The sequence below is a fragment of the Balaenoptera borealis genome, assembly GCF_965194805.1.
Source record: "Balaenoptera borealis genome assembly, chromosome: 8".
Classification (NCBI taxonomy): Eukaryota; Metazoa; Chordata; class Mammalia; order Artiodactyla; family Balaenopteridae; genus Balaenoptera; species Balaenoptera borealis.
The window spans coordinates 42,958,273-42,985,634 of NC_138865.1; the positions used below are offsets into that span (position 1 = coordinate 42,958,273).

At 40.7% G+C, this 27,362-nt stretch overlaps 2 protein-coding genes and 2 long non-coding RNA genes across 9 annotated transcripts in view; 2 read left to right on the forward strand and 2 right to left on the reverse strand.

Moving 5' to 3' along the window:
• Positions 1 to 145: 145 nt before the first annotated feature.
• On the reverse strand, positions 146 to 838 carry LOC309633549. The gene is made up of 2 exons (XR_014247602.1): positions 680 to 838; positions 146 to 365 (listed from the first exon to the last, which is right to left on the reverse strand). It is a non-coding gene; the product is annotated as an uncharacterized lncRNA (long non-coding RNA).
• On the forward strand, positions 404 to 11,056 carry TOPORS (TOP1 binding arginine/serine rich protein, E3 ubiquitin ligase). Of its 6 annotated transcripts, XM_082402421.1 has the most exons (5): positions 942 to 1,060; positions 2,215 to 2,409; positions 2,837 to 3,047; positions 5,866 to 5,992; positions 7,490 to 11,056. In XM_082402421.1, the coding sequence occupies exons 4-5, from the start codon at positions 5,990 to 5,992 to the stop codon at positions 10,424 to 10,426; spliced, it is 2,940 nt and encodes a 979-aa protein (XP_082258547.1). In that variant the 5' UTR covers positions 942 to 1,060; positions 2,215 to 2,409; positions 2,837 to 3,047; positions 5,866 to 5,989; the 3' UTR covers positions 10,427 to 11,056. The 6 variants fall into 6 exon arrangements, with proteins under 6 accessions (XP_082258546.1, XP_082258549.1, XP_082258550.1 ...); XM_082402425.1 differs by lacking the exon at positions 5,866 to 5,992; XM_082402420.1 differs by lacking the exons at positions 942 to 1,060; positions 2,837 to 3,047; positions 5,866 to 5,992 and adding an exon at positions 404 to 725.
• Positions 10,365 to 24,795, reverse strand: LOC309633552. The gene is made up of 2 exons (XR_014247605.1): positions 24,753 to 24,795; positions 10,365 to 24,478 (listed from the first exon to the last, which is right to left on the reverse strand). It is a non-coding gene; the product is annotated as an uncharacterized lncRNA (long non-coding RNA).
• The window catches only part of RIGI (RNA sensor RIG-I), a 48,953-nt gene continuing 46,061 nt past the window's right edge, over positions 24,471 to 27,362 (forward strand). Inside the window, 1 exon segment of the mRNA XM_082402489.1 lies at positions 24,471 to 26,474. Coding sequence (XP_082258615.1) covers positions 26,369 to 26,474 — 106 coding nt within the window. The 5' untranslated portion in view covers positions 24,471 to 26,368.

Here is a 27,362-nt window from a genome sequence, read left to right on the forward strand (position 1 = left end):
GAAGCATTTCAAAAGTATTTTAGAAACTCTAGATTAAAAGGCCTAGATGTAGGTTGCTTTGTTATGTGAGAACGTAAAAGACAAATCTCTAAGTATATAAAAAAGTAGCATATTAGTGGTTATTATAAAGGACGGTATACAAAAATGAATTTCAAAGCATTTTAAAGATTTTACATTAAATCGAGACACGTGTCAGATGAGCATGAGGTAAAGAACTGTATATGCATGGAATCAGATCCAGAGGAATTACGAATTTTCATTCATCCCGAAGATTTTGGGTATTTCTTCCTTAGCTGTCGTCGTGCAGCTACAGTTGATGCATAGATGACGTATCCCCAGGAGAGCAATACGACCGCGAGGAGCAACTAAGAAATGCAAGAGGAGGAGTAAAAGCAAAAACATGTGAGTGGCACTTCCTCCTCCCCACCCCCCATCAGGTTGGTGGGAATTTTAGTGACAAACTCGTATAAATGTGGTTCCGGAAGCGAGTACACCAAGCCGCTCTTACGTAAGAAACGGAAGAGCGTGTCCTCCCGGAAGAGGCGGAGTCGAGGTGAGGGAGTGAAAGGCTTAATTCTGCAATGGATTTTGGAGTTTCTGGGCGCTGAAGAAATAGCGGGCTTTCACCCGTGTGCCTCAGGAGTCGACCCCGTGGAGCCCCTCCAGGCCCGGGACCTACCGCTGAATAAATCCGGTCCAGGGTGCGGCGACTCACTGGCTTCATGGTAAGGAGACGGCGGTGGTCCGCGGGCACGGGCGGAAGCCGCAGGCCCTAGAGTAACCTCCGGGGCGGTGGCTGCCGGGCGGCGGCGGCCATCTTTCAGCCGGGCGCGAGCGCCCGCCCACTCGCCTTCCGGCGCGTTTCCCCTCGGCTGGGCCGGCCTCTTCCGCCCGGAGCTGTGGGCGGTGTCACGTGACCCGGGGCCAAGCCCGCCTTTCGGGAAGGAGGTGAGAGAAACGAGAAAGTATGTTGGAAGTGTTTTTTGCCACTTAAGAGGGATAGGCTTGACTCGTCAGCCGGTCTTCCTTCAGTTCCAGAGCAGTATTAATACGAGATAAGGTACCGTCGTGTGCATTTAAAAGTTTATTTGGAAAAATAATCCACGATTTAAATACTACGCCGACGTCTCGCGCTCAAAGAATTAATGTTTCCTTCCGGATCTGTTCCCACAATGTAGGTAGTTCGTGTATTCATCTTTGATGTAAACAAGAATACCACCCGCTTTTATATAACTGACGAATCGCTGTGGGAATCCCTGTTAATTGAGCTTTTATTCGAGAAACAAGTCTTTGAGAACGCAATGGCTTGTTGATGTCAGTGATACTTTTAAGAAGAAACAACGTGTCATGAATTACCCGGCAGAATGTAGCTGCCAATCAACAAGTGTTTATTGAACGTTTCTATGCTTAGGACGGTAGCACGATCAAATATTAAACCGAAGGACAGAGTTTGGCACGCGGAGCCAAGTTCAGCCCTAGAATGTTCGGTACACTCACATTTGAGGCGAAGAATGGGGCAGAGGGCAGCTTTAGGCTCCAGACGTTATGTCTCTGTAATCTCAGCTGTCGCCTAAACAGAGTTTTAATGCAGATTTTGGAGAGTGGGGAAGGGTAAAAACGTTATCTGTTTTGGGAAGATTTCAAGGCCCTATTCTCTTAGGTTAAATCCCTGTTTATCCCTATACTGGAGTTGATCTCTCTCTGAAAACTGTAGGCCTCTGATTTGGGTATTCCATTCGAATCCCGGTGTTGTTTCCTAACTCTGCAGCCGGAGGTAGTCCCTTAGCCTCCGGGTAACTCAGTTCCTTTATCTATACACCAGATACAGTTTTAGTAAGTTTTCACAGAGTTTGGTGAGGTTTAAATGAGACTAAGCTAGTTATCGTGTCTTCCGGGTAAATTAGAAGCGAACTTTAAACTAGTGCCCCTGTAATCCCCAGAGATTAGTAGCAACCAGAGTGACGGTACGATAGCGATTTCTGCCTCGGAGGGTCAGGTCGCTCTCATTCCAGGAGGGCGTTGGGGGAAGGGCCGGGCTCGGGCCGAGCGCGCTAAGCCCCGCCTTCAGTGCCGGCGTCCTCTACCGCGCATGCGTTACGCAGGCGGGTGCTGTGTTTTGACTTGCTGGGGGTCGCGGAGTGGGTTTCGCTTTCTGCCACCGCTTTCTGCCGCCGCCCCCAAGCAGCCATTGGTGATGAGCGCTTTACGTCGCAGGGGTCGCAGCAGCCGCCGGGGTCTCCGCTGTCTCGCGAGGAGGGTGAAGCGCCCCTGCCTACTCCCGCTCCTGAGGGCCGGCGGAGAAGTCGCCGGGTTCGCCTTCGCGGGTCCTGCCGTCACCGACCCAGCTTTTTGGGCCGTCGGGAGCTTGCCACGAGCTCCCCAGCCGGGCCTGCGCCTGTATCCTCCGAGGTGAGTGAGATTGGGAACAATGGGGCGCCGGGGTCGGAAGGGCTGGGCGATCTGAAGCTCCCGCCTGCAGCTAGGCCCAGGGTCGAGGGAGCTGCGGTCCGGGCCTGAGGCGCCGTGGCTGCCCGGCGGGCCGGCGTCCCGGCGGCTCCCGTCGCGCACCTGTGGATCCGTGCCGGTGGGCGGGGGAGGGCTGCTTTCCGAGAAGCGCTCCCGAGGGCGCGAGCCCAACCGTGTACTGGAAGGAGCTTGGTCTCCGGGGGGAAAAGCCGACACAAAACACAAAACGTTCGAGTCTGAGTCGTGGCATCGCCGCTGTCAGAGATGTGACCTTGGGCGGGCCCCTAATCTCTCTGAGTATGTCTGTAAAACGGGAGTAACGGTATTTTAGTTCGTTGTGATTATGTAATGCACGCGGTGTTTATCTTAGATCCTGGCAGTTGGCAGTTCTCAGCCAAAGGAAGTGACTGTCGCCGTGACTGTTGGAGTTTGTACACTGTTTACACCCCGTGAGCCTGTGACTTCTTCATCCATCAAGTCAGCGCAGCTCTCCTCACGGGCTGCTGATTGGTAGACTGGAAGGGGGCAGTACTGAGATGAGGCAAATAGTGATTTGAGAGGAAAAGTGAATAGAATTTTTGGTAGGTAATTTTCAAGATTGTTTAAGATAAATTCAGAAAGAGTTACCGAAGATTTAAGTTAATAGCTGTGAGGGTTGGGCATTTTAGTTTGTTTTTAGTCAGTGACTTTGAAAGCTACAGAGTCAGCCAAAGCAGTCATGCTTATCTGGAATGAGTGGCTTTAGAGGGGAATGGTTCCCAAGCAATTCTTTTTATTGCTGAAACTGGAATTAAATTTCGTAGGGTCTGGTCAGTATTTAAGTTTTCTAGGGTCTCGTTAGTAGATCCTATAACTTCTGTTTGATTTCTTGGAATTGGTGATTAGATTGCAGTTCAGAGACGTACATGATTTCTTTAAGGTCACAAGAGATTGGGCCCAGATTGTTTTTAATACTTGGTATATTTCTAGTTCATCCACTTGTGAACCCTTTTTAGCCACATTGCTTAGATATATTAAGTACAATATTGATATTAATATGAAAATCATTTAGTTATAGACTGTCATCTTTCTGGGCATTTTATAATCAGTTATGGATGACGGAAATGATCAAAATTCACTTTATTTTCACATAACATAGGAAAACAGTATTAAGTTCTTACTGCCCACCAAGCACTATGCTATGGGTTTACGTGGAATATATCCCTTCACACAGCCACCTTTTCAGGTGGGTACTGTTACTCAGCCTGTTTTAGAATTGAGAAAATGTAAGATTTTGTGAAATAAAATAACTTCCTCAAGATCACGCCACTAGTAAGTGGTTTTGATTCTCAGCCCTGGCTGTACATTAGAATTAACATCACTCCGTCAATGTAATCAGCTAGTGATTAAATTGTATATACAGTGATAATTTAAGGAATGCCGTAGAAGATACTTTTATAGGAAGTCTGGTTTTATTAAATATTTAATTCTGCAGAGCATTCCTAGTTTGTATCCTTGTGCAGTTTTTTAAATGTCTGGTTTGTGGTCTAATTTAGATTCTAGCCTCCCGACTCTTTATCACCCTCCACCTGTCCACCCCTACCCCCATCCATTTTCCCTAGATATGTATGCTCGTTGATTATCTGAAATTTCCCCCAACATGTGATATGGAGGGTTTTTATCCCTGTTAAAGCCAACACATTTGAAGATTTGGGGAAGGGAAGGTTTTGCTTAATCAATTTATTCTAAAGATGGTAAACTTTATTTAGAATTTGGGAGGCAGTTAAGGAAAAGGGTTCAGAACAACTGATTAACTTATCCCCTATGGGGAAATTAATTTGAAGTCCTAATTCCTAGAGTGCTCGGATAGAGAAACTTTTATCACAGGCTTCTTCTAGAACCTGAAGCACTAAATCTATCATCAGGTCCACCTTTGCTACCTGACCCGGAACTCGCCCGCAGACCTACAAATCTTAAATCTGTCTCCTAGCCATCCCTGTTCTATGCCTTAATTTGTATTTTTGAAACAGTTTTGTTGAGATATAATTTATATTTCATCCATAAAGTTCATTTCTTTAAAATATAAAATACAGTGGGGTTTAGCGTATTTATGGAGTATATTTGTGCAACTCTAATTGAACATTTTCATCATCCTAGAAAGAAACCTCATAACCCCCCCCACCCCGCAACCACCAGTCTGCTTTCTATCCATTTGCCTATTCTGTAAATTTCCTATAAAATAGCATACAACTTGTGATCTTTTGTGATTGATATTTTTTCATTTAGCATAATGAAAAAACTCAGCCATGTTGTAGCATGTGTCAGTACTTTATTCCTTTTTATTATCAAATATTCCATTGTGTGGAGATTCTATATTCATCAGTTGATGGGCATTTGGGTTATCTCCACTTTTAAGCTCTTAGGACTAACACTGCTATGACTATTCACTTACAAGTTTTTGAGTGGGCATGTTTTTGTTTCGCTTGCATGGATAGGTGTGGAATTGCTGGGTCATGTGGTAGTTCTATTTCATTTGAATTAGCACATATTTTAATTTTAGTATTTAGTGATGATTTTGAAAGAGTAAATTCTTTATATGATGATTTATATTCATTGCCATTATTTGGTGTTTCCGATGAATGCCATTCTTTGTACCGAAAGATATTCCTGTATAGAAATACAAGACAGGACTAATAATTTGTTCTTTTTTACCTACTATGGATGATGTTACTCGTCATTCTTTAGACTGGTGCTGTCAAATTGGTTAACAGACTTATACAACTAGGGAAGGGAGGACTAAAATTCCATTAAAAAAATTATAATTAGTTGAGATTTTGTTTTATTTGAACTTCAAGTTATTACCAAATAATTTTTTTTAATGAATGCATTCTGGGTTGTAATTTTTATGTGAACTGGAAATGTTTAGTAAACACTAAAATTCTGTATTCCAAAGAAACAAATTAAGATAAAATGTATTAACTTGAATTTCACCAGTCTTTTTTAAATTCTAATTATCCCCTTCTTATATAGAGCAGCAAACTAAAGTCCAGAGTTAATGTGAATTTCTCCAGTTGACGGAGTTAGTTTTAGGTGAAACCTGGTCTTCAATCCAGATCTAGTTTTAGGTGAAACCTGGTCTTCAATCCAGATCTGATAATCTCTCCAGTGCCCTGTTCACTCTTCACTCCTTCCCCTAATGCACATGCACAGTCTCTTATCCTAATAGTTTTTATTTTTAAGATTTTTTTTTTCCTGAGTAGGAGAATTTAAAAATATTAGCAGTAGGGGGAAATGCTGAGAAATTTATGTAATATTAAGGTTTCAGACTTTAAATATATTAGCAAAAATGCAATTAGTATTAATATATTTATAATTCTCTTCTATTTAAGAACAATGGTAATTTTTACATTTCCACTCTAGAAACAGAGGACTGGAAGTATTTGGAACCCCCTGAAGAAACTTGTTCAGCGTTAATTGGTTTCCTATTAAGTTATAGCTCTGAGAAAGCTAAGACGCCCCAGATGAGCAGTTTAATTTGAAGTCTATGGTGAAGTACTTATATTTTACAATAATATTGATAGGTTTTTATCGTGGGCTTTGTTTTTGTTAGACCTAGGTATGGCCAGTGAGTTTCTTGTTTAGAAAATTGCAGTTCTATTATTTGACTAGATAGCAGTTGACTCATGATGGGACTTTCTGTGATGGTGGAGAAAGATCAATAATAGGCCCAGGAAAACATAAAGGAAGAAACTAATATTTAACGTCTATAAAATGATTAGTATAGAAAGCAGCTAAAGAGGGATTTTATAAGATAACAAGGCCAAAATGTAATGCAACTAGATTTCAGCTCTGGAAAATTCATTTTGTAAGTTATGGGTCTATATAAACTGACAGATTTAAAGCAAACAGGACTAATCTTTAAGATTCTAGTGATCCTTGTGAGAAAAGATAAGGAAGGAGGCTGAAAACATGATTTCAAGGTACTTAGTGACTGACTGGATTAAATAAAAAGGCGAAGAAAAGCTTCTTAGGGATGCTGAAAGGAGTCAGTGATGAACTGAATATAATAGTGTAGTAAGAATAGTGTAGTATGACAGTAGTGTAGTAATAATAACAGCAACTAACATTTACTCAGCAGTTGCTATAAGCCAGACACTGCCCATGAGTGCTTTTATATTTTGTTATTTCATTTAATCTTCACTAACAGATCCTTTTTTGTGTGTGAAAGACTCTTCCACTAAAAACCACAGAATTGGTTCAAATAGGTGAACTTTCTGGTATGCAAATTTTCTCCCTAAAGCTGTTTGTAAAGATACATGCATAATACTTACTACAAACAAAACAATTGAGTAGTCCGTAGTGTTTGGGGCATATGTATGCAAGATATAAAACCATGTGTAGAAATAACTCCACCTGAGTGGAGTTATTCTCATAACCTGAGAATTATGATATTTTTGGTTTTTGTTTTCTAGAGAAGGATGGCGGGGGCGGCGGGGAAGCACATAAACGGACATTTAAAAAAATCGGGAAAAACCATGAGAAAATGTTAGCTGCTAACTCTGAGTGGAGGATACATGGGTACTTGGTATATTTTCTTTTGCACTTTTTTGTATATATCAAATCTTCCTCAAATTATTTTTTAAAAAAGAATAATAGAATATTATATAATATTTGAGAGCTTACTATGGACCAGGCACTTTTTCTAAGGGCTTTTTTTTTTTTTTTTTAAACATCTTCACAAATCCTGTGAGGCAGGTTCTAGTATCAGTGAGCTACAGATGAAATTGAAGCATAAGGATGGTAACTAGTAACTAATCCCTAGTCACACTGGTAATGTGCAGGAGGATTCAAACCCAGGAAATCTGACTTTAGAGCTTGTGCTTTAAGTACTGTATTACTATGCTACACTGCCCCTTTATGTTACAAAGACAATAAACTACTTAACTATTTTTACCAAAGTATGTTTCACAGTCATTTGCATTTTTTTCAGATTTAGTCATTTCTTTTTTATCAGGTTACTGATGTATTTTTTTCCCTTTTACAGATAATGGCATCAGCCGCTAAGGAATTTAAAATGGACAACTTTTCACCTAAAGCTGGCACTAGCAAATTGCAACAGACAGTACCAGCTGATGCATCTCCTGATTCTAAGTGTCCTATATGCTTGGATAGGTTTGATAATGTGTCTTACTTAGATCGCTGTTTACATAAGTTCTGTTTTCGCTGTGTACAGGAGTGGTCAAAAAACAAAGCTGAATGTCCACTATGTAAACAGCCCTTTGATTCTATTTTCCATTCTGTGAGGGCAGAAGACGACTTCAAGGAGTATGTACTAAGGCCTTCGTACAATGGTTCTTTTGTTACCCCTGATGTTCGACGATTCCGCTATCGTACAACTATGACAAGGGAACGAAGTGCTTCTATTTATTCACCTAACAGTACCATGAATAGAAGAACAACAACTCCACCAGATAGTGGAGTAATATTTGAAGGGTTAGGCATTTCAGCAAGAGCTAGAGATGGTGAAATTCCTCCATTTATGAGACAGATTGCAATAAGGAGGCCAGCTACTGCAGATGAAAGATCTTTGCGGAAAATTCAAGAACAGGATATTATTAATTTTAGGCGAACTCTCTATCGTGCTGGTGCTCGAGTTAGAAATATTGAAGATGGTGGCCGCTATAGGGATATTTCAGCTGAATTTTTCCGTAGAAATCCGGCTTGCCTTCACAGATTAGTCCCCTGGTTAAAACGTGAACTCACAGTTCTCTTTGGAGCTCATGGATCATTAGTGAATATTGTCCAGCATATCATCATGAGTAATGTTACTCGCTATGACTTGGAGAGTCAGGCATTTGTGTCTGATTTAAGGCCATTTTTACTTAATCGGACTGAGCATTTTATACACGAATTTATCAGTTTTGCCCGATCTCCATTTAACATGGCAGCCTTTGACCAGCATGCAAATTATGATTGTCCTGCTCCTTCATATGAAGAAGGTAGCCATTCTGATTCTTCGGTCATAACAATATCTCCCGATGAAGCAGAGACCCAAGAGCTGGATGTTAATGTAGCTACTGTTAGTCAGGCACCATGGGATGATGAAACTCCAGGGCCATCTTATTCAAGCTCAGAGCAGGTACATGCTGCCATGTCATCCCTTTTAAATACTTCCGACAGTTCAGATGAAGAACTTGTAACAGGAAGAGCCACATCTCAGATGCAGGCAGTACAAACCAATGACAACATAAATAACGACAGTGATTCTTCTTCAGATAATTGTGTCATTGTTGGGTTTGTTAAACCACTAGCTGAGAGGACCCCAGAACTTGTTGAACTGTCCTCTGATTCTGAGGAGTTAGGTTCCTACGAGAAAATGGAGACCGTGAAGGCACAAGAACAAGAGCAGTCTTACAGTTCTGGTGATAGTGATGTTAGTAGATGTTCATCTCCACACTCTATCCTTGGAAAGGATGAACAAATAAATAAAGGTCATTGTGATTCTGGAACAAGAATCAAATCAAAGAAGGAAGAGAAACGGTCTGTATCATTGTCCTCTCCCAGAGACCTGAGCTCATCCATCAGAGGAGACAGGGTATATTCCCCATATACCCGCAGACACAGAAGGAGGGGAAGATCCAGAAGTTCAGATTCATGTTCCCAGGGTAGGAGTGGGCATGATCAGAAGAATCGTAGGAAGCATCATGGGAAGAAAAGAATGAAAAGCAAACGATCCAGAAGCAGGGAGAGTAGCAGATCTAGAAGCAGAAGAGACAAAAAGAGATCAAGAACTAGAGATAGCAGTTGGTCAAGAAGAAGCCAAACTCTGTCTCTAAGTAGTGAAAGCACAAGCAGATCAAGATCTCGTAGCAGTGATCGTGGTAAAAGAAGATCACGGAGCAGAAATCGAGATCGTTACTATTTAAGAAATAATTATGGAAGCAGATATAAGTGGGAATATACTTACTATAGTAGAAACAAGGACAGGGATGGCTACGAATCATCTTACAGGAGGAGGACTCTGTCCAGAGCTCACTATTCCAGACAATCTTCAAGTCCAGAATTTAGAATTCAGTCTTTTTCTGAAAGAACAAATGCTAGGAAGAAAAATAATCACGGTGAAAGGAAATATTACTACTATGAAAGGCATAGATCAAGGAGCCTATCTAGTACTAGATCAAAGACTGCATCTACAGGGCCTGACCGGGTGAGAAATGAAAAGCCTGGCGGGAAACGAAAATACAAAACACGGCATTTGGAGGGTTCTAACGATGTGGCCCAACCATCTCGGGAATTTGCTTCTAAAGTAAAGGAAGGTCATTACTCAAAATCTTCATCAAAATTGGATGGAAGCTACAAAAATGAGAGTGACAGCTTTTCAGATAGCCGATCATCAGACAGAGAGACAAAGCACAAGAGAAGAAAAAGGACCCGGAGCTTAAGTGTAGAGATAGTTTATGAAGGGAAAGCTACCGATACAACTAGACACCATAAAAAGAAAAAGAAAAAACATAAGAGGAAGCATAAGAAACACCATGGCGATAATGCTTCACATTCCCCAGTTGTGATTACCATTGACAGTGACAGTGATAAGGATTCTGAAGTAAAGGAGGATACAGAACGTGACCTTAGTGGTCCTCAAGACCCTCTACAAAACGAATTTTTGGTTCCTTCCTTGGAACCATTTGAAACTAAAGATGTAGTTACAATAGAAGATGAATTTGGTGTCCTGGGCAAGGAGTGTGATATTACCACACTTAATAACAACTTGAATAATGCCAACAAAACTGTAGATAATATTTCACCCCAGGCAGCTTCAATTGAACAGACTCTTGATGTAAGAGAAGAGAACACCTTTGCCTCTGATTTGGAGAGCCAGCCCAGTAATGTCTCTTATCAGATTGAGTCATCAAGGCGATTGCCATCTCCACGGATATCATTAATGTCAGTGTCTCTTGGTAGAGACCATGATATGTCTTAAAACTGCCAAAGCGTCTCATTGAGAATTCTGATGGTATAAAAAGGAAAAAAGAAAAAAGAACAATGTCATCTACTGCAGTCTGTTTAAAGATGACACTTGGTGAAAACTTTTTCCCCTTAAAAGTATTTGGTGATTTTTTTTGTGTGTGTGTTAAAAATTTGTAAAAATCATTATTTGTTCAAAAAATATGTATGTCCCACCCTCAGAGATATGCACTTTTAAGTGAAGAAAATGATATTGCTAGCAGTTTATTTAAAACTTGGGATCCTTTTTAAATAAAAAATATAAATTTTAGAAGTTATTTCATAAAGCCATATGGTATTGACATATTTTTAAAGTAGTCAATGAGTATTTTTGAATTTTTTTTTGAGAGTTATTCTGGAAATGTGTTATAAGCTAGGAGAATCCCTTTGGACAGTCTTTATTTTTCTTCTTAAAAATTTGTATGATTCAAAACCATTTCTTCAGGTTAAATTGAGGCATTTTATCTGCACAGTTTATCTTGACTTCTGCCAAAAGAAAACTTTAAATATTTCCTTTATATACTTGTTTATCTGGACTGCCAGTAAAGCAAATGTGTATTCAACAAAAGAAAAAATAAAACAGTAACACTTTAAAACAATCCAAAAATTTTCCTATGCAGTATTGATTGTTTTTTAAATCAAATTATTTTAGTGGAGCTAAACTCTTGTAAATAGTTAAGGATATCCTTGTTTTATAAATACTGAATTTCACAGTTTTAATGTGAACTACATTTAACCTCACAGTTTTAATGATTATTTTGGTTCTTTAATATGATTATGAAGAGTATCTTAATTTGCTGTCTTCAGCAAAATGCAGTTATGTAGTATGTAGCTTACTAAAAACAAAAAAACCCTTGCCTGACTTCTTTTATATTGGTAGTTCTTTTACACAAAGTGGCTGTGTTTGTTTATGTTTTATTCTGGTTTAGAGATGATAAAAACTGCTGTACATCTATAGCCTGACGTAGGATTGCCAGTGAACAGAACTTGGATGAGATCTAAATTTAGCCGTCACTTTGCCTTGCTCCCATGTTTATTCATTGTTCAACAGAAATTGGAATGTCTGCTGTGTGTGGCAGGTTTTTAGGGATTCAGTGATAGAACAAAGCAGGTATATTCCCTTTCCTCATGGGATATATATATATATATATATATATATATGTAAACATCACAAACTATAAGCTCTCTGGAGACAAAGTATAATTTCCTGTAAGAGCATACAGTGGGGGCCTAATCTCAGGTGGAAGTAGTGGTTGAACTGAAATCCAGAGAACAAGTAGATAGTAACTAGGAGTAGAGTTGTCAGCAAAGGGGATGTGCAGAGATCCAAAAGGCAGAAAGGGAGTCTGGCATATTCTAAGGACTAAAAGAAGCAGGCTTAGCTGAAGGACAGAGAGTGCGGGACCAAGCTTTGTAGGCCCCGCTAAGAGTTTGTGTTTATCCTAAGGGTAGTAGGAAACTGGTTTGTAAAGTAATGAGAATCTAAAGTTGACACAGACAATTTTAGTAAGCCCAGACGTTGAGAAATTGTGGGATGATTATAGCTGATCAAAGAATATACTTTGAAATTATGAAATGACTGTAGTTTTTCTTAAGTATTAAAAATGTAAGAATGCTGTTTTATTCCACATTCTGCTTTTGCATTATATTTTAGTGAACACCCATCTTAATGTTTTGAGTTAAACACTTAGTGAAAACCCATCTTAATACATGGCACCATCACATCATCCTCTTAGGTGTCCAAGCCAAAAATTTCCAAGTCTTTGATTCTTCGTTCTCCTTCAGCCCTCTCATCCAGTCACTGAATCTTGGTCACTAGATATTTTTCTAATATTTCTAATGTGTCTGTACCATCATCCAGTCTAGGCAGCCGTGATCTCTCACCTGTACTACCATAATGGGTCTGCCTGCATCCGCTGTTTACCTCCATCCATTCTTGATGTAGCTTTCAAAAGACCTTTAAAAACATTTTTTTCCCCCTTTCATTCTACTTAAAATCCTTCAGTAGCTTCCTATTATTCTTAGGATATTTATTAAAAGGAAACAAAAGTCCAACAAAATATGGATTACAAATCTCTGCTTAATTAGACTCTAGTCCATCTTTAGCTTTTCTCTCACCATTTGTGCTCTGGCCACACTAGCCAGCTTCAGGTCTGTGGAGGTGCTGCTCCCTACTAATTCAGAGCCTTTATGCATAGCGTTTTTCTTCTGCTGGGAACTGAATTCTCTGGCTAAACTAGGTTAATGTTAAAGTGTGCCCCTCCACTCCATGACTTCCTCTCAATTACTTCCTCTAAACAACCCTGGACTCCTTTAGGGTATGCATCACAAGTTGCAGTTGATTACTAATGTCTTCTCTCTCACCAGTCTGAAAGTTCTTTGGCAACTGTGTGTGTTCTGCTATATCCCTTCTCTATTTTCTTTCACATAGGATATGCTTAAAGCGCTTATTGGGTGGATGTATAGGTGCTAGAGATTTTAAAAATTGGCTAAGACCTGCATTCTGCTTTCACAGAGCTATACTTTCTATAAACTTTCAACCTAACGCTGCATTCATTTAGCCTATTCATCCAAATTTGTTGTCCATGAGACATTTTATTTTACCTCAGGTTTTCAGTGTTTTTGCGACTTATTTCTGTAAAGGAAATGCAACTAGGCATTTGCACTTGCTCATTCATTGGGCAAGCACTTGCTCAGTCTCATCCTCGGATTCACAACAGGAAAACTTGTTATTATTACTTCCTTGTCTAAATAGTCAAATTTGGCCTTAGCTCTTGGGGGAGGCAACCCAAGGGCTTCCCTAACCCATCTAGTCTGTACTAACAATGGGTGGTGTGTACAGAGGAGCAGAATTTATGCAAGGTCAGCTGATGGCCTGTACTTGGAATTATTTTTACATCACGGGGAATAATTGCAGTCCCCTCTGCTGTAGGTTGTGGACACCTGAGCCAGCCAGTAATGCGTCTCTGGACTTGGAAAATTTTTTCAGAAGGTGCTTTGGGGTACTGGAAACCACCAGCACCCATTGTCCCCACGAATGGGGGCAGGGGATGAGAAATGGAAAAGGGTTCCTCCACACAAACCAGATTTCATCAGGATTCAGAGCATGGATCCATTTCTGTTTTTTTTTTTTTTTTAATTTATTCATGTATTTATTTTTGGCCACACTGCGTGGCATGTGGGGTCTTAGTTTCCCGACAGGAATCAAACCCGGACCACGACGGTGGAATAGTGGAGCCCTAATCATTGGACCACCAGGGAATTCCTGAGCATGGATCCATTTCTAACATTAAGCTCATTAGACCTGTGTACTATCGAAATGGTGACATTTTAAATTACTATGATAATGTAGAGACCAGAACTTGTATAGACACATCTGGTGATTGGTGCCTTTAGGAAAACCCACATGGGCATGTAAATCATAATCATTATGTAACCTACTCTCAAATGGTTCAGAAGATGCGTGTATAGTTGGAGAGGAGTAATGATAAGTTGTGGTACACTTTAAAAATTGGTGAACGAGGGTGAAACATACAGAAATCCTTTGTACTCCTTGTAATTTTCATGTAAGTTTGAAATAGTTTCAAAACAAAAGTGCTTCTCTAGGCCTGCAAGGTTGCCTGTATGTGAGAATGTCAGTGAGTTAGCCTTGTATACCCTGCAAAAAGGAGAAAAAATCACAAAGGCAAACGTGTGACTGTTAAAGCCACTTTCTCTATGAGAAAGAACAGAAGTCACTAGACAATCTACTCTTGATTGCATGCTCAGAAGCAAGCTTGTGAGGGTACAAAACCAAAGAAAGGAGAGTTTGCTTTATTTTTAAAACGTCAAATGGGAGGGAGAGAAGATTTTGGGGAAGGAGGCCCTAGAATAGGAGAAGTTAAAAATAAAGGAGAGCGGTAAGTGCTGTAGCAAAGGGGATCCGGAACACGGGTAGGTGAATTAGTAATGGCTATAGAAGCAGAGGCGAGTCTTACTCCAAAGAAGTGGCAGAAGGAAGTAAAAATGCAGAGACACTGGTGGGTAGATGATTAAGATGAGGTTGTTCATTCTCTGAAGCCTGTCTTTTCTCCATGCAGTAGGAAGCAATACCATCTTCTGAGAAAGATGCATCCTGAGTAGGATTGGGCTTGAGGAGAGGAGTGGAAAAATGTTCCTTGAGGGTCGTGGAGAGAGGCTTAGTTAATTGCTGATGAGTGTTGAGGTCTCACCTGAGATAATGGGATGTTTAAATTTATGGGACCCTGAAATTTGTGATTTTGCCCTGGTAGCATTCAACAATATGGAAATAGAAGCAGAAACTAATGTTGGACATCTAGTATGCATTCAGTATTTCTACAGTGAACGAACAAATGGAAGGATTTATCTATGGTTGATGTATTGCTGAATGTAAGTAGTAAAAAAAGGGGCGAGGGAGTTGAGGGAGATAACTGGTGAGTGTAGTTGAATTGGTGCATTCTGGTGTCTGGGCTGTGCAGGGAAGGAAGTGAAGCTATGAGGTGACCATTATACTTAGAGAACAGTGAGATACCAGGGGATTTATTTTCCAGTGAGGTTCAAGTAGACATAGTGGGGATAGGAGTAAGAAGACTGAAAAAATATTTTAGAGAGCACCTGATTCTAGTCATGACTGGAAGTAACGAAAATGGGTGGAGGTAAAGGTGATTGGAATTGAGGATAATGATCTATGAGGCTGTCAAGTATTCTCTACATGGAAGAACACTCTGGGTGATGGTGGGAGATACAGGATGGACAAGAAAATGGTAGTTGTGTCACGGGTATTATATCTTGTCCTTTACACTCATGTTCTGCTGCAGCAGCTGACTCATGCACAGAAGATAACCAAAGCTTGGCAAATAATTGATTAATTTCTCATTTTGAGTTTTCAGTCAATACCTGAATCTCTTAGGTATTGGAAAACAGTAAGTGTTTTATGGCCACTTAAAAAAGTACACTTGCTTGTTACAATGTCATGGAAATTAGTAAATTCTTTCCTACTTTACTTGCAAGGATATTGGGGGATGGTAAATACCATTGGATCTGTGCCTGAGAAAAGCAAGTAAATTCTTTCCTACTTTACTTTGCAAGGATATTGGGGAATGGTAAATACCATTGGATCTGTGCATGAGAAAAGCAAGAGGTAAGGGAAATAGAATTCACCTTAGGCCAAGGTCTGAGTCTAAATTCATCCCAGTAGGAGCCGCAACTGCGATGTTTGCCAGAACATTAGGTGGTGTGCTTTCTATAGACATGGGGCAAAATTAAAGCATCTAGTATTTGCCTGGCGTAGGCTGGCTTCTGTTTCTCTGAAAGATCATCTGCACTTCATATAGGTGAACAGTTCTTTCCTAGGCAAGAGGCTATCTCTCTGCTTTTCTATCTGTAAAATTCATTTATTCATCAGATGCTGTGTACCTGTGGTCCAAGATTATGCTAAATGCTAGGGTTACAAGGATGAGTAGGAGGGCACCAACAAGAATTTTAAAGAAGGTGGGGATGGAACAATTAGTCTTGCTCTTAAGAAACAAGTAGAGATAATGTAGAAGGTTTGGAGTTGGGAAAGTCTCAGTAAAAAACTGTTTGAGAAGCCCTTTGCGGTAGTTCAAACCAGAAATCAAAAGGGCCTGTGGAACAGTGACAGTAGGGATCCAGAAGAGACGCTAGATTCAGTAGATTTCTGGGGTAGATGAGATGAGATTTGGGCACCATTTTGATGAGGATGGGCTGTGAGAGATACATGGTGACAACATTCAAGGTAGGAAATACAGAAATAGGGATAGTTGGGGGAGGAAAAAGAGTTCAGTTTGAGACTGTTTGAGTTGCCTAAAGCTGTGCTGTCCAATATAGTAGCCACTGGCCACATGTGGGTATTGACCACTTGAAATATGGCTAGTGAAACTGAGGAACTTCGGAATTTTGAATTTTATTATACATTTAATAGCCACATGAGGCTTGTGGCTACCATATTGGCTAGTACAGGTAGAAAGCATTTCCATCACCTCAGAAAATTCTTTGTACAGCATGGAATAGAGCATACCATGCAGATGAAGATTTCCAGTGGGTAGCTGGAAATAGGAGTGTGCATCTTGGAGGAAAAATTGAGGCTAGAGAGATGATATAAGAGTCACTGGGAATAGAGTAGTAATGAAGCTGTGGGAATGGATGAGATCTCCCAGAGAGGGGAGGTAGAGCAAGAAGAGAAGCAGACATAGGTGAGAATTCTAGGGAACACAACCTTAAGGAGGCTGATGAAGAGATGCTTTCGAAAGAGACTGAGAAGTGTTTCTTCTAGTGCCATATACCTTTTTTTTTTTGCCTCCAATTTTGTATCTCCTGTGCTAAATGCAGTGTCCTGCACACAGTAGGGCGTAAGCAGATTTTCCAAGAACTTACTCAAGTTCTTGAGAGTACCTCACTGTTAGGTTCATGTGATCATTGTATCAGGAAATGTTGCTCTGGGTAGAGCAGGTGAGGCCGCCTCCAAGGATATCTAATGTGATCTAGACAAGAGTACAGGACTAGGAATGACAGTCTTTTGACCTTATTCAATCACCCTCTTTTGTTAACACTTTCCTTCACGCCCAGCTATGATTTTCTGGATTAGGTTTAAATCACTTCCTTGCAATACCCTCCAACTCTCATGCCTTTCTGTCCTCATTCACCTAGTTTAGGGGTTGGCAACCTTTTCCTGTAAAGGGCCAAATAGTAAGTATTTTCAACTTTTATGGGCCATATGCAATCTCTGTTGTATATAGTCTTTGTTTTTTTCTATAACACTTCAAAAATGTTAAAGCATTTTTTAGCTTGCAGCCTGTAAAAAACAAGCCACATACTAGATTTGTCCTGCAAGCAATAGTTTGCTAACCCATTACCTAGCAAGACCTCAACCTGGATGAGCCCAGCTCTTAACTTGTCCCTACATGCATCCTGCGAAGTGTTCCTGAAGGAAATCAGTAACTGTATAGATTGGTGTCACCATGAAAAAACAATCACCAGCCTCAGCTTCATATGATATACATTACTGTACAAGTTTATTATTCTTCCCCATTGATACAATGGATATTTCACACCTTTTCCTCCTCAAATCTCCCATTTCTCTCTACCACACACTTTCCATATTGGCTGAGCAGTTCTGGTCAGTGTCAAGGTCAGGCAAACACAAACTCAGCCTGTTTATCAAAAACAATACCTCTAGCACATTATTAGGGACACTGCCAGCTTACTTGGTCTTGACTGGCTTTCTCATGTGTTCAGTCAACCTGTGGGTCTGCTGGTCTACCATGGCCTCAGCTGGGATTATGGGGCTCTTTCCATGTGGTCATTTGTCTTCTAGCACATTAGCCTGAGCTTGTTTCTATCGTGGTCAGAGGGGTCCAAGAGAGAGCAGAAGTGTGCAAAGTCTTTTGAAACCTGGGCTCAGTATCAACACACTGTCATTCCCTCATTGTGTTGCCTACGGCAAAGTCATAATTCCAGGCAGATGCAAGGGGAGGGAAAAGAGACTCCACTGTTGATGAGAGGAACTGCAGAGTTACACTGTAAAAGGTGTAAATATTGGGAAAAGTGAATTCTAATTTTCGCTCTTCGACCTACCATGATGTTCATCTCGCCACTCAGTGGATGAAGCCCTCTTTCTCTAGGCCTCTGTTCTCAAACTTTCACATGCATCAGAAGCATCTGGAGAGTTTGTTAAAACATGGATTGCTGGGCGCCACCCCCACAGTTTCTGATTCAGAAGGTATGGGATGCCAAGAATGTGTTTTTCGAACAAGTTTACAGGTGGTTCTGATGCTGCTGCCCTGCAAAGCAGCTTGAGAACCACTGATGGAGGCTAATCCTCCCTGTGTGCTCTGGATTTCACTTACCTTCACTTTAATCACAATTTTGATGTCTCAGTTATCCTGCTTCCTCCTTTATCTCGTTTTTCAGTGACTTTGCTACTCAGAGTGAGGTCTGTGGACCAGCAACATCAGCATCACCTGAGAGCTTGGGAGGAATGCAGAGTCTCAGGTCTGCTGGATCAGAATCTGCCTTTAACAAGACCTGTGGGTCATTCGTGTGCGCGTTCATGTTTGAGAAGCACCGCCTGTGGATAGTCCTCATCAGCAAGCAAGCGAGCATGTTCTTGATTTCCTCCTCCAAGCTTGCCTCTCTTCCAGCGTCCCTGTTAATTGTTGGCGCCACCATTCGCGCAGCGCCTCAGGTTAAACAAATGGGAGCTCTCCTTGACTCCTCTCTCGCATATCCTTCATCCAGTTCAACAGCAAATTGTGTGGGATTTTAAGGTTATATATCCAGCAACTTCACCACTTCCACTGCTTTGATCCTAGTCCGATATGCCATGTCTCGCACTGGGGCTAGTGCTGTAGCTTCTTACCAGGTCACTGCTTCCCCCTTCCCCCTTGCAGTTTATTTTCTGTTCTCCCTCTCAGAATCCTGCAGTGGTACCCCAGCATATTTAGGATCAAAACCGTTGTCCTTATCTTGATAAGTCTGTCAGGCTTTACATGAACGGACTTGGCCACCTCTGTCTTCCCTCTCCCCAACCCATTCCACCCCGCAACGCTGCGCACCTCCTTTTCTTTTGCGGACCCAGTTCACTACTGCCTTCCCGCCTTGGCACCTTCTGTTTTTTTTGAGTGGAATGCTCTTCACCCAGTTGGCATGCCCTCACTTCGTTTGTGTCTTCCCTGATCAACTCATGTAGTATAAGCAGCCCCCGTTACTCTTTATTCCCTTATCCTGCTTTATTTCTCCTCATTGCCCTTACTACTATCTGACATCTACCAATACTTTCTTATCCGACTCCCACACTAGAATGTCATAAGCTCTAAACTTAACTTCTCCACTTTAGTCATGGTGCTACCATTTTCACAGTGATTCAAACCAGATACCTGGACTGTAGCCTTGATTCTTTTTCCTCTTCTTTTCTGCTGCCGTTCACGCAATCCTATCACTAAAATATATCTCTTCTTCTACTCCCACTGCCACTGTCCTTATCTAAGCCCTCATCATCTCCTACTTGTGTCACCTCCCAACCGAACTACTCGTTGTGTGTAGGAGCCAGAGAGTTCTTTCAAAAAATGTGATGAGACTATGTTATTTTTTGCTTAAAACCCTGCAAGGTGTTCCCAGTGCACTTCATTCCTTGTATTACAAGGTCCCATTTACCTCTTCAGCAGCACTGCCTACCACTTACCCCTTGTTCTTGAAGTTCCAGCTACAAGTGTCTTTCACTTTTTCTTTTTGACCTATTTCTGTTTCTGTCCCCCTGCATGGAATCCCCCATCCTGGCTTTTTTTGAATAGTTGATTCCTTCTCATTCTTAAAGATTCAGCTGAAATGTGACCTACTCAGAAAAATATTCTCTTACCATTGTATTAAAATAGTTTTTTCCAATGTCCATTATTTTCCATCTCATGACTCTACTTGCTTTCTTTGTATTACTTCACATTTGGCAATTTCTTAATTGTTTACACTTTTACATCTTTATTGTCTGCTCCCTCCTCCAATCAGACTCTAAGCTTCTGAGGGAGACTGTTTTTCACATATCTCCAGATACCCAGTTCTTTTCACAATACCTGACATACAGTAGATACTCTGTAAATGCATTGGATGAAGTAATGCCCAGGTGAGGTAGAGAGTCTGCTGAATCCTTTCTTCTCACCATTCTGTGACACTTCGCTTCTTCCCCAACCTTGGTCAGATTTTACATACAAATCTATCACATGACTCTATCTCTGGGACTTCAGTTCTTTGAGATTCTACACTATAATTGTTGATGTTTAATAAATCCACTGTTATTCAAAGCTCTGTTGTTTCCTACTGGTAGCATAAAAGGAAGCGTGCCTTTTTTTTTTTTTTTTTTTTTAAGGAATTTTGGATCTGATTTCTTTTTCTCAGTTAAAAATCTAAACCCAACTAGTGGCAGAATAGCTTGTATAACAGTGATAAAAATGGATGAAATATAAAGAACAAGAACTTGAAGGCACTGAAAAAAAAATCAAAAGGCAGAAACTAGAGGGAATTAGACTACTGAAAGACAGGAGCTGTACTGCATGAGAACTGCATTTATTTGGCTTTTCTTCTAAGGGTTCCCCCCCAGTCCACATGGAGGTTTGCAGACAAGCAGAAAATCACAGGCATTGAATTAGGAGATGAACCCTGGGGCTGCCAAAGTGACGATACTGAGGGGGAAAATTCTGAAAGAAAGGAAACACAAAGGGGGACCCCTAGAATTCGTATATAACCTTCACTCAAATCCTTAGCTGTCCTTGAGATGTATACATGCAGGGGAGAATCCAAGGGGCCCAGGTAAGCAATAGCTGGAAGGCTGGAAAAGCTCAACAGATACCTCAGCTGGGAAGGGAAGGCAGAATTTGGAGTCTGAGTCCCACCAACTTGGAAAGACAGTGGAAACATGTAGCGCTTTTCACTTGAAACCCCTCAGGGCCCTGCCTTAGCAGAAAAGACAATACCCCTGAATAAGGGAGTCATCTTTCATTAAAGGCAAAACTTGAACAGATGTGTGAAACCCACCCCAATGTGTGAAACAAGGCCTCTGTAATTTCAAAATGAATAGCTGATAAGTTAGCATGCTAGAAAAAGCAACACTCTCCAGAGAAAATAATAGAATTCAGAAATTCTACAGCATATCTGTAATGTCCAGTGTAAAATAAAAATTATTAGAGATGTGAAGGAATCCATAGGCAAGAGAAAAAACAGTTACAGAAACATGCTGTGAGGGGCTTCCCTGGTGGTGCAGTGGTTGAGAATCTGCCTGCCAATGCAGGGGACACAGGTTCGAGCCCTGGTCTGGGAAGATCCCACATGCCACGGAGCAGCTAGGCCCGTGAGCCACAACTACTGAGCCTGCGCGTCTGGAGCCTGTGCTCCGCAACAAGAGAGGCCGCGACAGTGAGAGGCCCGTGCATCGCGATGAAGAGTGGCCCCTGCTCGCCACAACTAGAGAAAGCCCTCGCACAGAAATGAAGACTCAATACAGCCAAAAATAAATTAATAAATTAATTAATTTTTAAAAAATTAAAAAAAAACATGCTATGAGATAATCCACATGATGGAATTAGCAGACAAAGACTTTAAAGACACTATTAGAAATATATACATGAACTTAAAGAGAAGATAGCTATAATGAACACAGAGTTTCTCAGCTGAGAAATTGAAAGTAGAAAAAACCAGTAGAACTCTTAGAACTTTTCAAAATAATACTTGAAATGAAAAATTCACTGGAAGCCTAAACAACATATTAGAGGAGCCAGAAGGGAAGTGACATCAGATGGAAAGAAACCAGTATCTACAAATGGGAATGAATAGCATCAGAAATGGTAAAAAGCACAGGAAAATAGAAAAGACTCTAATTTTCTTATTTTATTTAAAAGACAACTGACTTTTTACAATAAAGCTTATAACATTGTAATTATGTGGCTTATAATATATAGAAGAGTAAAAGGACAATAGCACAAATGATGGGCTGGGGTGGATGGAATTACATGGTTGCAAGGATCTTATACTTTTACTTTATATTTACTTGATCTTATCATATTGATTATAAGTAGACTGATATAGGGGCTTCCCTGGTGGCACAGGGGTTAAGAATCCACCTGCCAATGCAGGGGACACGGGTTCGAGCCCTGGTCCGGGAAGATCCCACATGCCATGGAGCAACTAAGCCCGTGCGCCGCAACTACTGAGCCTGCACTCTAGAGCCCGTGAGCCACAACTACTGAAACCCGCATGCTTAGAGCCCGTGCTCCGCACCAAGAGAAGCCACTTCAATGAGAAGCCTGCGCACTGCAACCAAGAGTAGCCCCCGCTCGCCGCAACTAGAGAAAGCCCGCGTGCAGCAACGAAGACCCAACGCAAAAATAAAATAAATAAATAAATTTATAAAAAAAAATTAAAAAAAAAAGTAGACTGATATAAATTAAAGATGCATGTTGTGAACAACAGAGCAACCACTATGTGTACACATATATGGGTGGGGGGAGGAAGAGAAAGCTAAAAGAAAACAAAGAATTTATAGCTAAGAAAGATAAAAGTAAAATATATATTTTATTAACTCAGAGGAATAGAGCAGAGGGACAAAATCAGATGCAACGAACAGCAAAATTGCAGTTTTAAACCCATATAATAATTAAATGGAAATAGATTTAATGCTCCAATTAACAGGCAGAGATTGTCAGACTGGATAAAAAAGGAACACCTAATTATAAGCTATATACTAGAGGTGCACTTTAAATATTAACAGAGAGGTTGAAAGCAATAGGATGGAAAAAGATATACCATGCAAACAGTAAGCATAAGAAAGCTGTTACGGGTTTTGTAATAACACATGACGTAGACTTTGATATAACAAGTATCAAAAAGACATTTCATAATGATAAAGACATAATTTATCAGGAAAACAACAATCCTAAATGTGTATGCATCTAATAACAGAGCTACAAAATTTATGAAGGAAAAACTGATAGAATAAAAGGGACACATGGACAAATCAATAATCATAGTTGGAGATTTTAACACCCCCTCTCACTACTTGATATAACAAGTAGACAAAATTAGTAAGGGTATAGAAGACTAGAACCACACTAATAAACCAACCTGACATAATTGAAATTTATCAAACATTATACTCAAGAACTGCAGAATACACATTCTTAAGTGTATCTAGAAGATACTTGATATATCAAGATAGTCATTATATGCTGGGCCATAAGTCAAGTTTCAGTTTCAAAAGAATGAAATCTTACAATGTATGCTTTTGGATCACAGCAGTTTAACATCAGAAGTCAATAACATCAAGCTGTTTAGGAAATTCCCAATATTTGAAAAATAAACAGCACACTTCTAATTAACTCATAGGTTAAAGAAGAAATCACAGGGATATTAGAAACTATTTCAAATGGAATGACATTGAAAATACAATGTATCAAAACTGATGGGATGTTAGAACTTAGATGAGAAAAGGGAAATTTATAACCTTAAATGCTTATATTAGGAAAGAAAGATGTATAAAATTAGTGATCTAAACTTCTACCTTAACAAGCTAGTAAAAGAAGAACAAATTAAACCCAAAGGAAGTAGGAGAAAAGAATAATTTTAAAAAGGGTGCTACATCATGACCAGATGGGATTTATCCCAACAGTTCTAGGTTGGTTTAATATTCAAAAATCAATCAGTGGGGCTTCTCTGGTGGCGCAGTGGTTAAGAATCCACCTGCCAATGCAGGGGACACAGGTTCGAGCCCTGCTACGGGAAGAAACCACATGCCGTGGAGCAACTAAGCCCGTGCGTCACAACTACTGAGCCTGTGCTCTAGAGCCTGCGAGCCACAACTACTGAGCCCGCGTGCCACAACTCCTGAAGCCCACGTGCCTAGAGCCCGTGCTCCACAACAAGAGAGGCCACTGCAATGAGAAGCCCACGCACCACCACAAAGAGTAGCCCCCGCTCGCCACAACTAGAAAGAAAGCTGGCACATAGCAACAAAGACCCAACACAGCCAAAATAAATAAATAAATAAATATCAATGTTTAGTATGTTAACAGAATATATGATCACCTCAATAGATACAGAAAAAAACATTTGAGAAATTCAACACCGATTCACGATAAAAACTCTGAGCAAACTAGGAATACAAGAAAACAATCTGATAAAGGGCATCTACGAAAAAAGAACAGCCAACTTGTTTACCAAGTCCAAGCTTGTACTGCTTACCGAACGACAGGCCAATAAATCAAGAGATGAGGTGTTGGGGCAAGGAATAGCGACTTTATTTGGAAAGCCAGTGGACTGTGAAGATGGCGGACTAGTGTACCAAAGAACCATCTTGCCTGAGTCAGAATTCAGGCTTCTTTTATACTAAAATGGGAGGGGGTGTGGCTGGTTGCTGCAGACTTCTTGGTGCAGGAATCCTTTCTTCTTGCAGCTGTCAAGGTAGGTCTGGTCACATGTTCCTATAAACCTCCAACAAGACAAATGTTGTTCTCTGTTCTGCAACTTTTAATCTCTATATGAATGGAAAAGTGTTATACCTTTAAAGGTCAGAGCCTTGAGAATGGGCTATCCTGTATATTTCAGGCTGGAGGCAATATTCTTTTGAGTTTGAGGAGCCCTTGGTGCAGAGCCAGCATGACTAAGCACAGGCAAGAGAGCACAAAGATTAGAGCTAAAGGAATAGATTCAATATTGAGTCAGGTTTGTTCTTCTCTGTTACAAACTTTGTAATTAAAGTGAAACATTGTTTCCCTGCTGAGACAAGTAATAAGGGTGTCAATTCTCACCAGTTTTATTCAACTTTCTGTTGGAAGCCAGAGGAGGTGCCATAAGGAAAGGAAACAAAATAAAAGGCATAAGCATTGGAAAAGAAGTAAAAACCATGTATTCAAAAATGACATGATTGTTTACCTAGAGATTTTTAAGAAATTTATAGAATAATCACTAGAACTAATAAGTGAATTAGTGAATTCTATATACTAGCAACAAACAATTTGAAAATTAAACTTTAAAAACAATTCAATTTACAGTAGCATCAAAGAACATAAAATAGTTAAGAATAAATTTAACAGATATGTAGAAGATCTGTACTCTTAAAACTATAAAATATTGCTGAGGGAAATTAAAGACCTAAATAAATGAAAATGTACGTTCATGGGTTCGAAGGCTTGACATTGTTAAAAATGTCACTTCTCAAGTTCATCTGTAGGTTCAATGCAATTCCGATCAAAATCCCAATATAGTCAAAAATCCCAGAATAGTCAATATAATCTTTACAAAGAAGAAAAAAGCAGTATCAGCAACTAGATAAGTGGATCAGAATAGAGTTAGAAATAGACCTGCACACATACAGTCAACTGTTTTTTTTTGCCAAAGGTGCCAGAGGCCATTCAATGGAAGAAGGAAGAGTTTTCAACAAATGAAACTGTGGAACAATTGGAAGTACAGGAATAAAATGAAACCTTGACCTCTGCCTCACACCACAACAAAATTAATTTGAGATGGTCATAACCTAAACGTAAAAGCTAAAAGCACAAAGACTCTTAAAGAAAACACAGAATATATTTATGACCTTGGAGTAGGCAAAGATTTACTAAAGAGGACACAAAAGGCAGTAAACAAAAATTTTAAAAACCCTATAAATTAGATTGCACCAAAATAGATTTGTATTGAAAAGACACCTTGAAGAAAATGAAATGATAAGTCACAGACTGGGAGAAGATATCTGGAGTACATATATTTGACGATAATGCACCATTTCACACCTGGCAAAAAACCAAACCAAACCAAGCAAGCGAGCAAAAAAACTGACCGACGCGTGTATTTTCAGGATGTGCATCACCTGGAGCTGTCTCACACTCCAGGAGGGAAGGGACCATGGGACGGCCATTTTGGAAGACAGGTGACAGTTCCCTGTAAAGTTAAAGACACTTGGCCACAGGACCCACACAACCTGGGGAAGGTGGTTACACCCGCATACATTTTCTAAAACTCAGAATTGTAAATTAAAATCTGTGCATTTTATTTTAACTAAATTTTACCGCTGTAAACGCAAAATAGAAAGTAAGATGAGTAAAATGAACATCAGAAAGCAATTCGCAGGGGTCCTCTTGGGTCCCTCTGGATCAGCGTGCGCCCGCGGGTGGGCGGGCCCGGCAGCCAGAGAGGAAACGAAACCGCGCAGGGGACCTGCGCGAGCGGAGACTGGGCGGCCCCCGCCTCCCCCGCCTGATTGCAGTTCCGATTTTTCGTTGGCAGTCCTGGTTTCCATGCAGCTGCGCCTCTCGGTGCTGGGTGCTTTTCTTGGACAATCCCTCCCGACTCGCGGGGCTTTCTTGGGAGCTGAGCGCAGGGAGAGGAGAGCAGGCGAGGCGAGGACCTCGCGGGGAGCGGAGCCGCAGGCATGACCGCCGAGCAGCGGCGGAGTCTGCACGCCTTCCGGGACCATGTCAGGAGCATCGTGGACTCTACCTATATCCTGAGCTACGTGACCCCCTGGTTTAGGGACGGTGAGTGGTTCCCAGCGGCGCTTGCCCTTTGGGGCAAGAAAACAGTTGAGGACTTATTTCCGCCTTGCTTTTCCCCGGTCTTTCAATCAATACAGGTAGCTTGCTGGGAACACCGGGTTTGTGGCAAGATCTCCACAGCGTTTTAGACTAGAGATTGTCAGAGTTTGAGGAGCACTTGGAGACCCAGATGGGGAAACTGAGTCCCAGCGAGGTGAAATGACTTGCTTAGGGGTGCACGTCTATTTAGATGTAAAGCTGGGGAAACAAGTCGCTGTCCATTCCATTTATTTCTACTAATACTTAACGTCTACTGTGTTTGTCTTTGGGCTGACATCAGAGATTCAAAATAATATACAAGCCCTTCCTTAAAATACTTTAAAGTCCAAGGGTTTGGAGATGGGAGACGGTTGAGGACAGAAGTACACAAATGATTGCAAAGTGCTGTCAGAACTCAAAGGAAGTTGAGGCTTACTCTGCCGAATCTGGATCTTATTTGCACTACCAAATAACTGGAAACTTTTTTTAAATTTAATTTTTATTTTATACTGGGGTATAGTTGATTTACAGTGTTGTATTAGTTTCAGGTGTACAGCAAAGTGATTCAGTTATACATATACATATTCCATTCTTTTTCAGATTCTTATCCCATATAGGTTATTACAGAATATTGAGTAGAGTTCCCCGTGCTATACAGTAGGTGCTTGTTGATTATCTATTTTACATGTAGTAGTGTGTATACATTAATCCCAGACTCCTAATTTATCCCTCTCCCCTAGGGTTCCCCTTCGGTAACCATAAGTTTCTTTTCAAAGTCTGTGAGTCTGTTTCTGTTTTGTCAATAAGTTCATTTGTATCACTTTTTTAGATTCCACATATAAGTGGTATCAT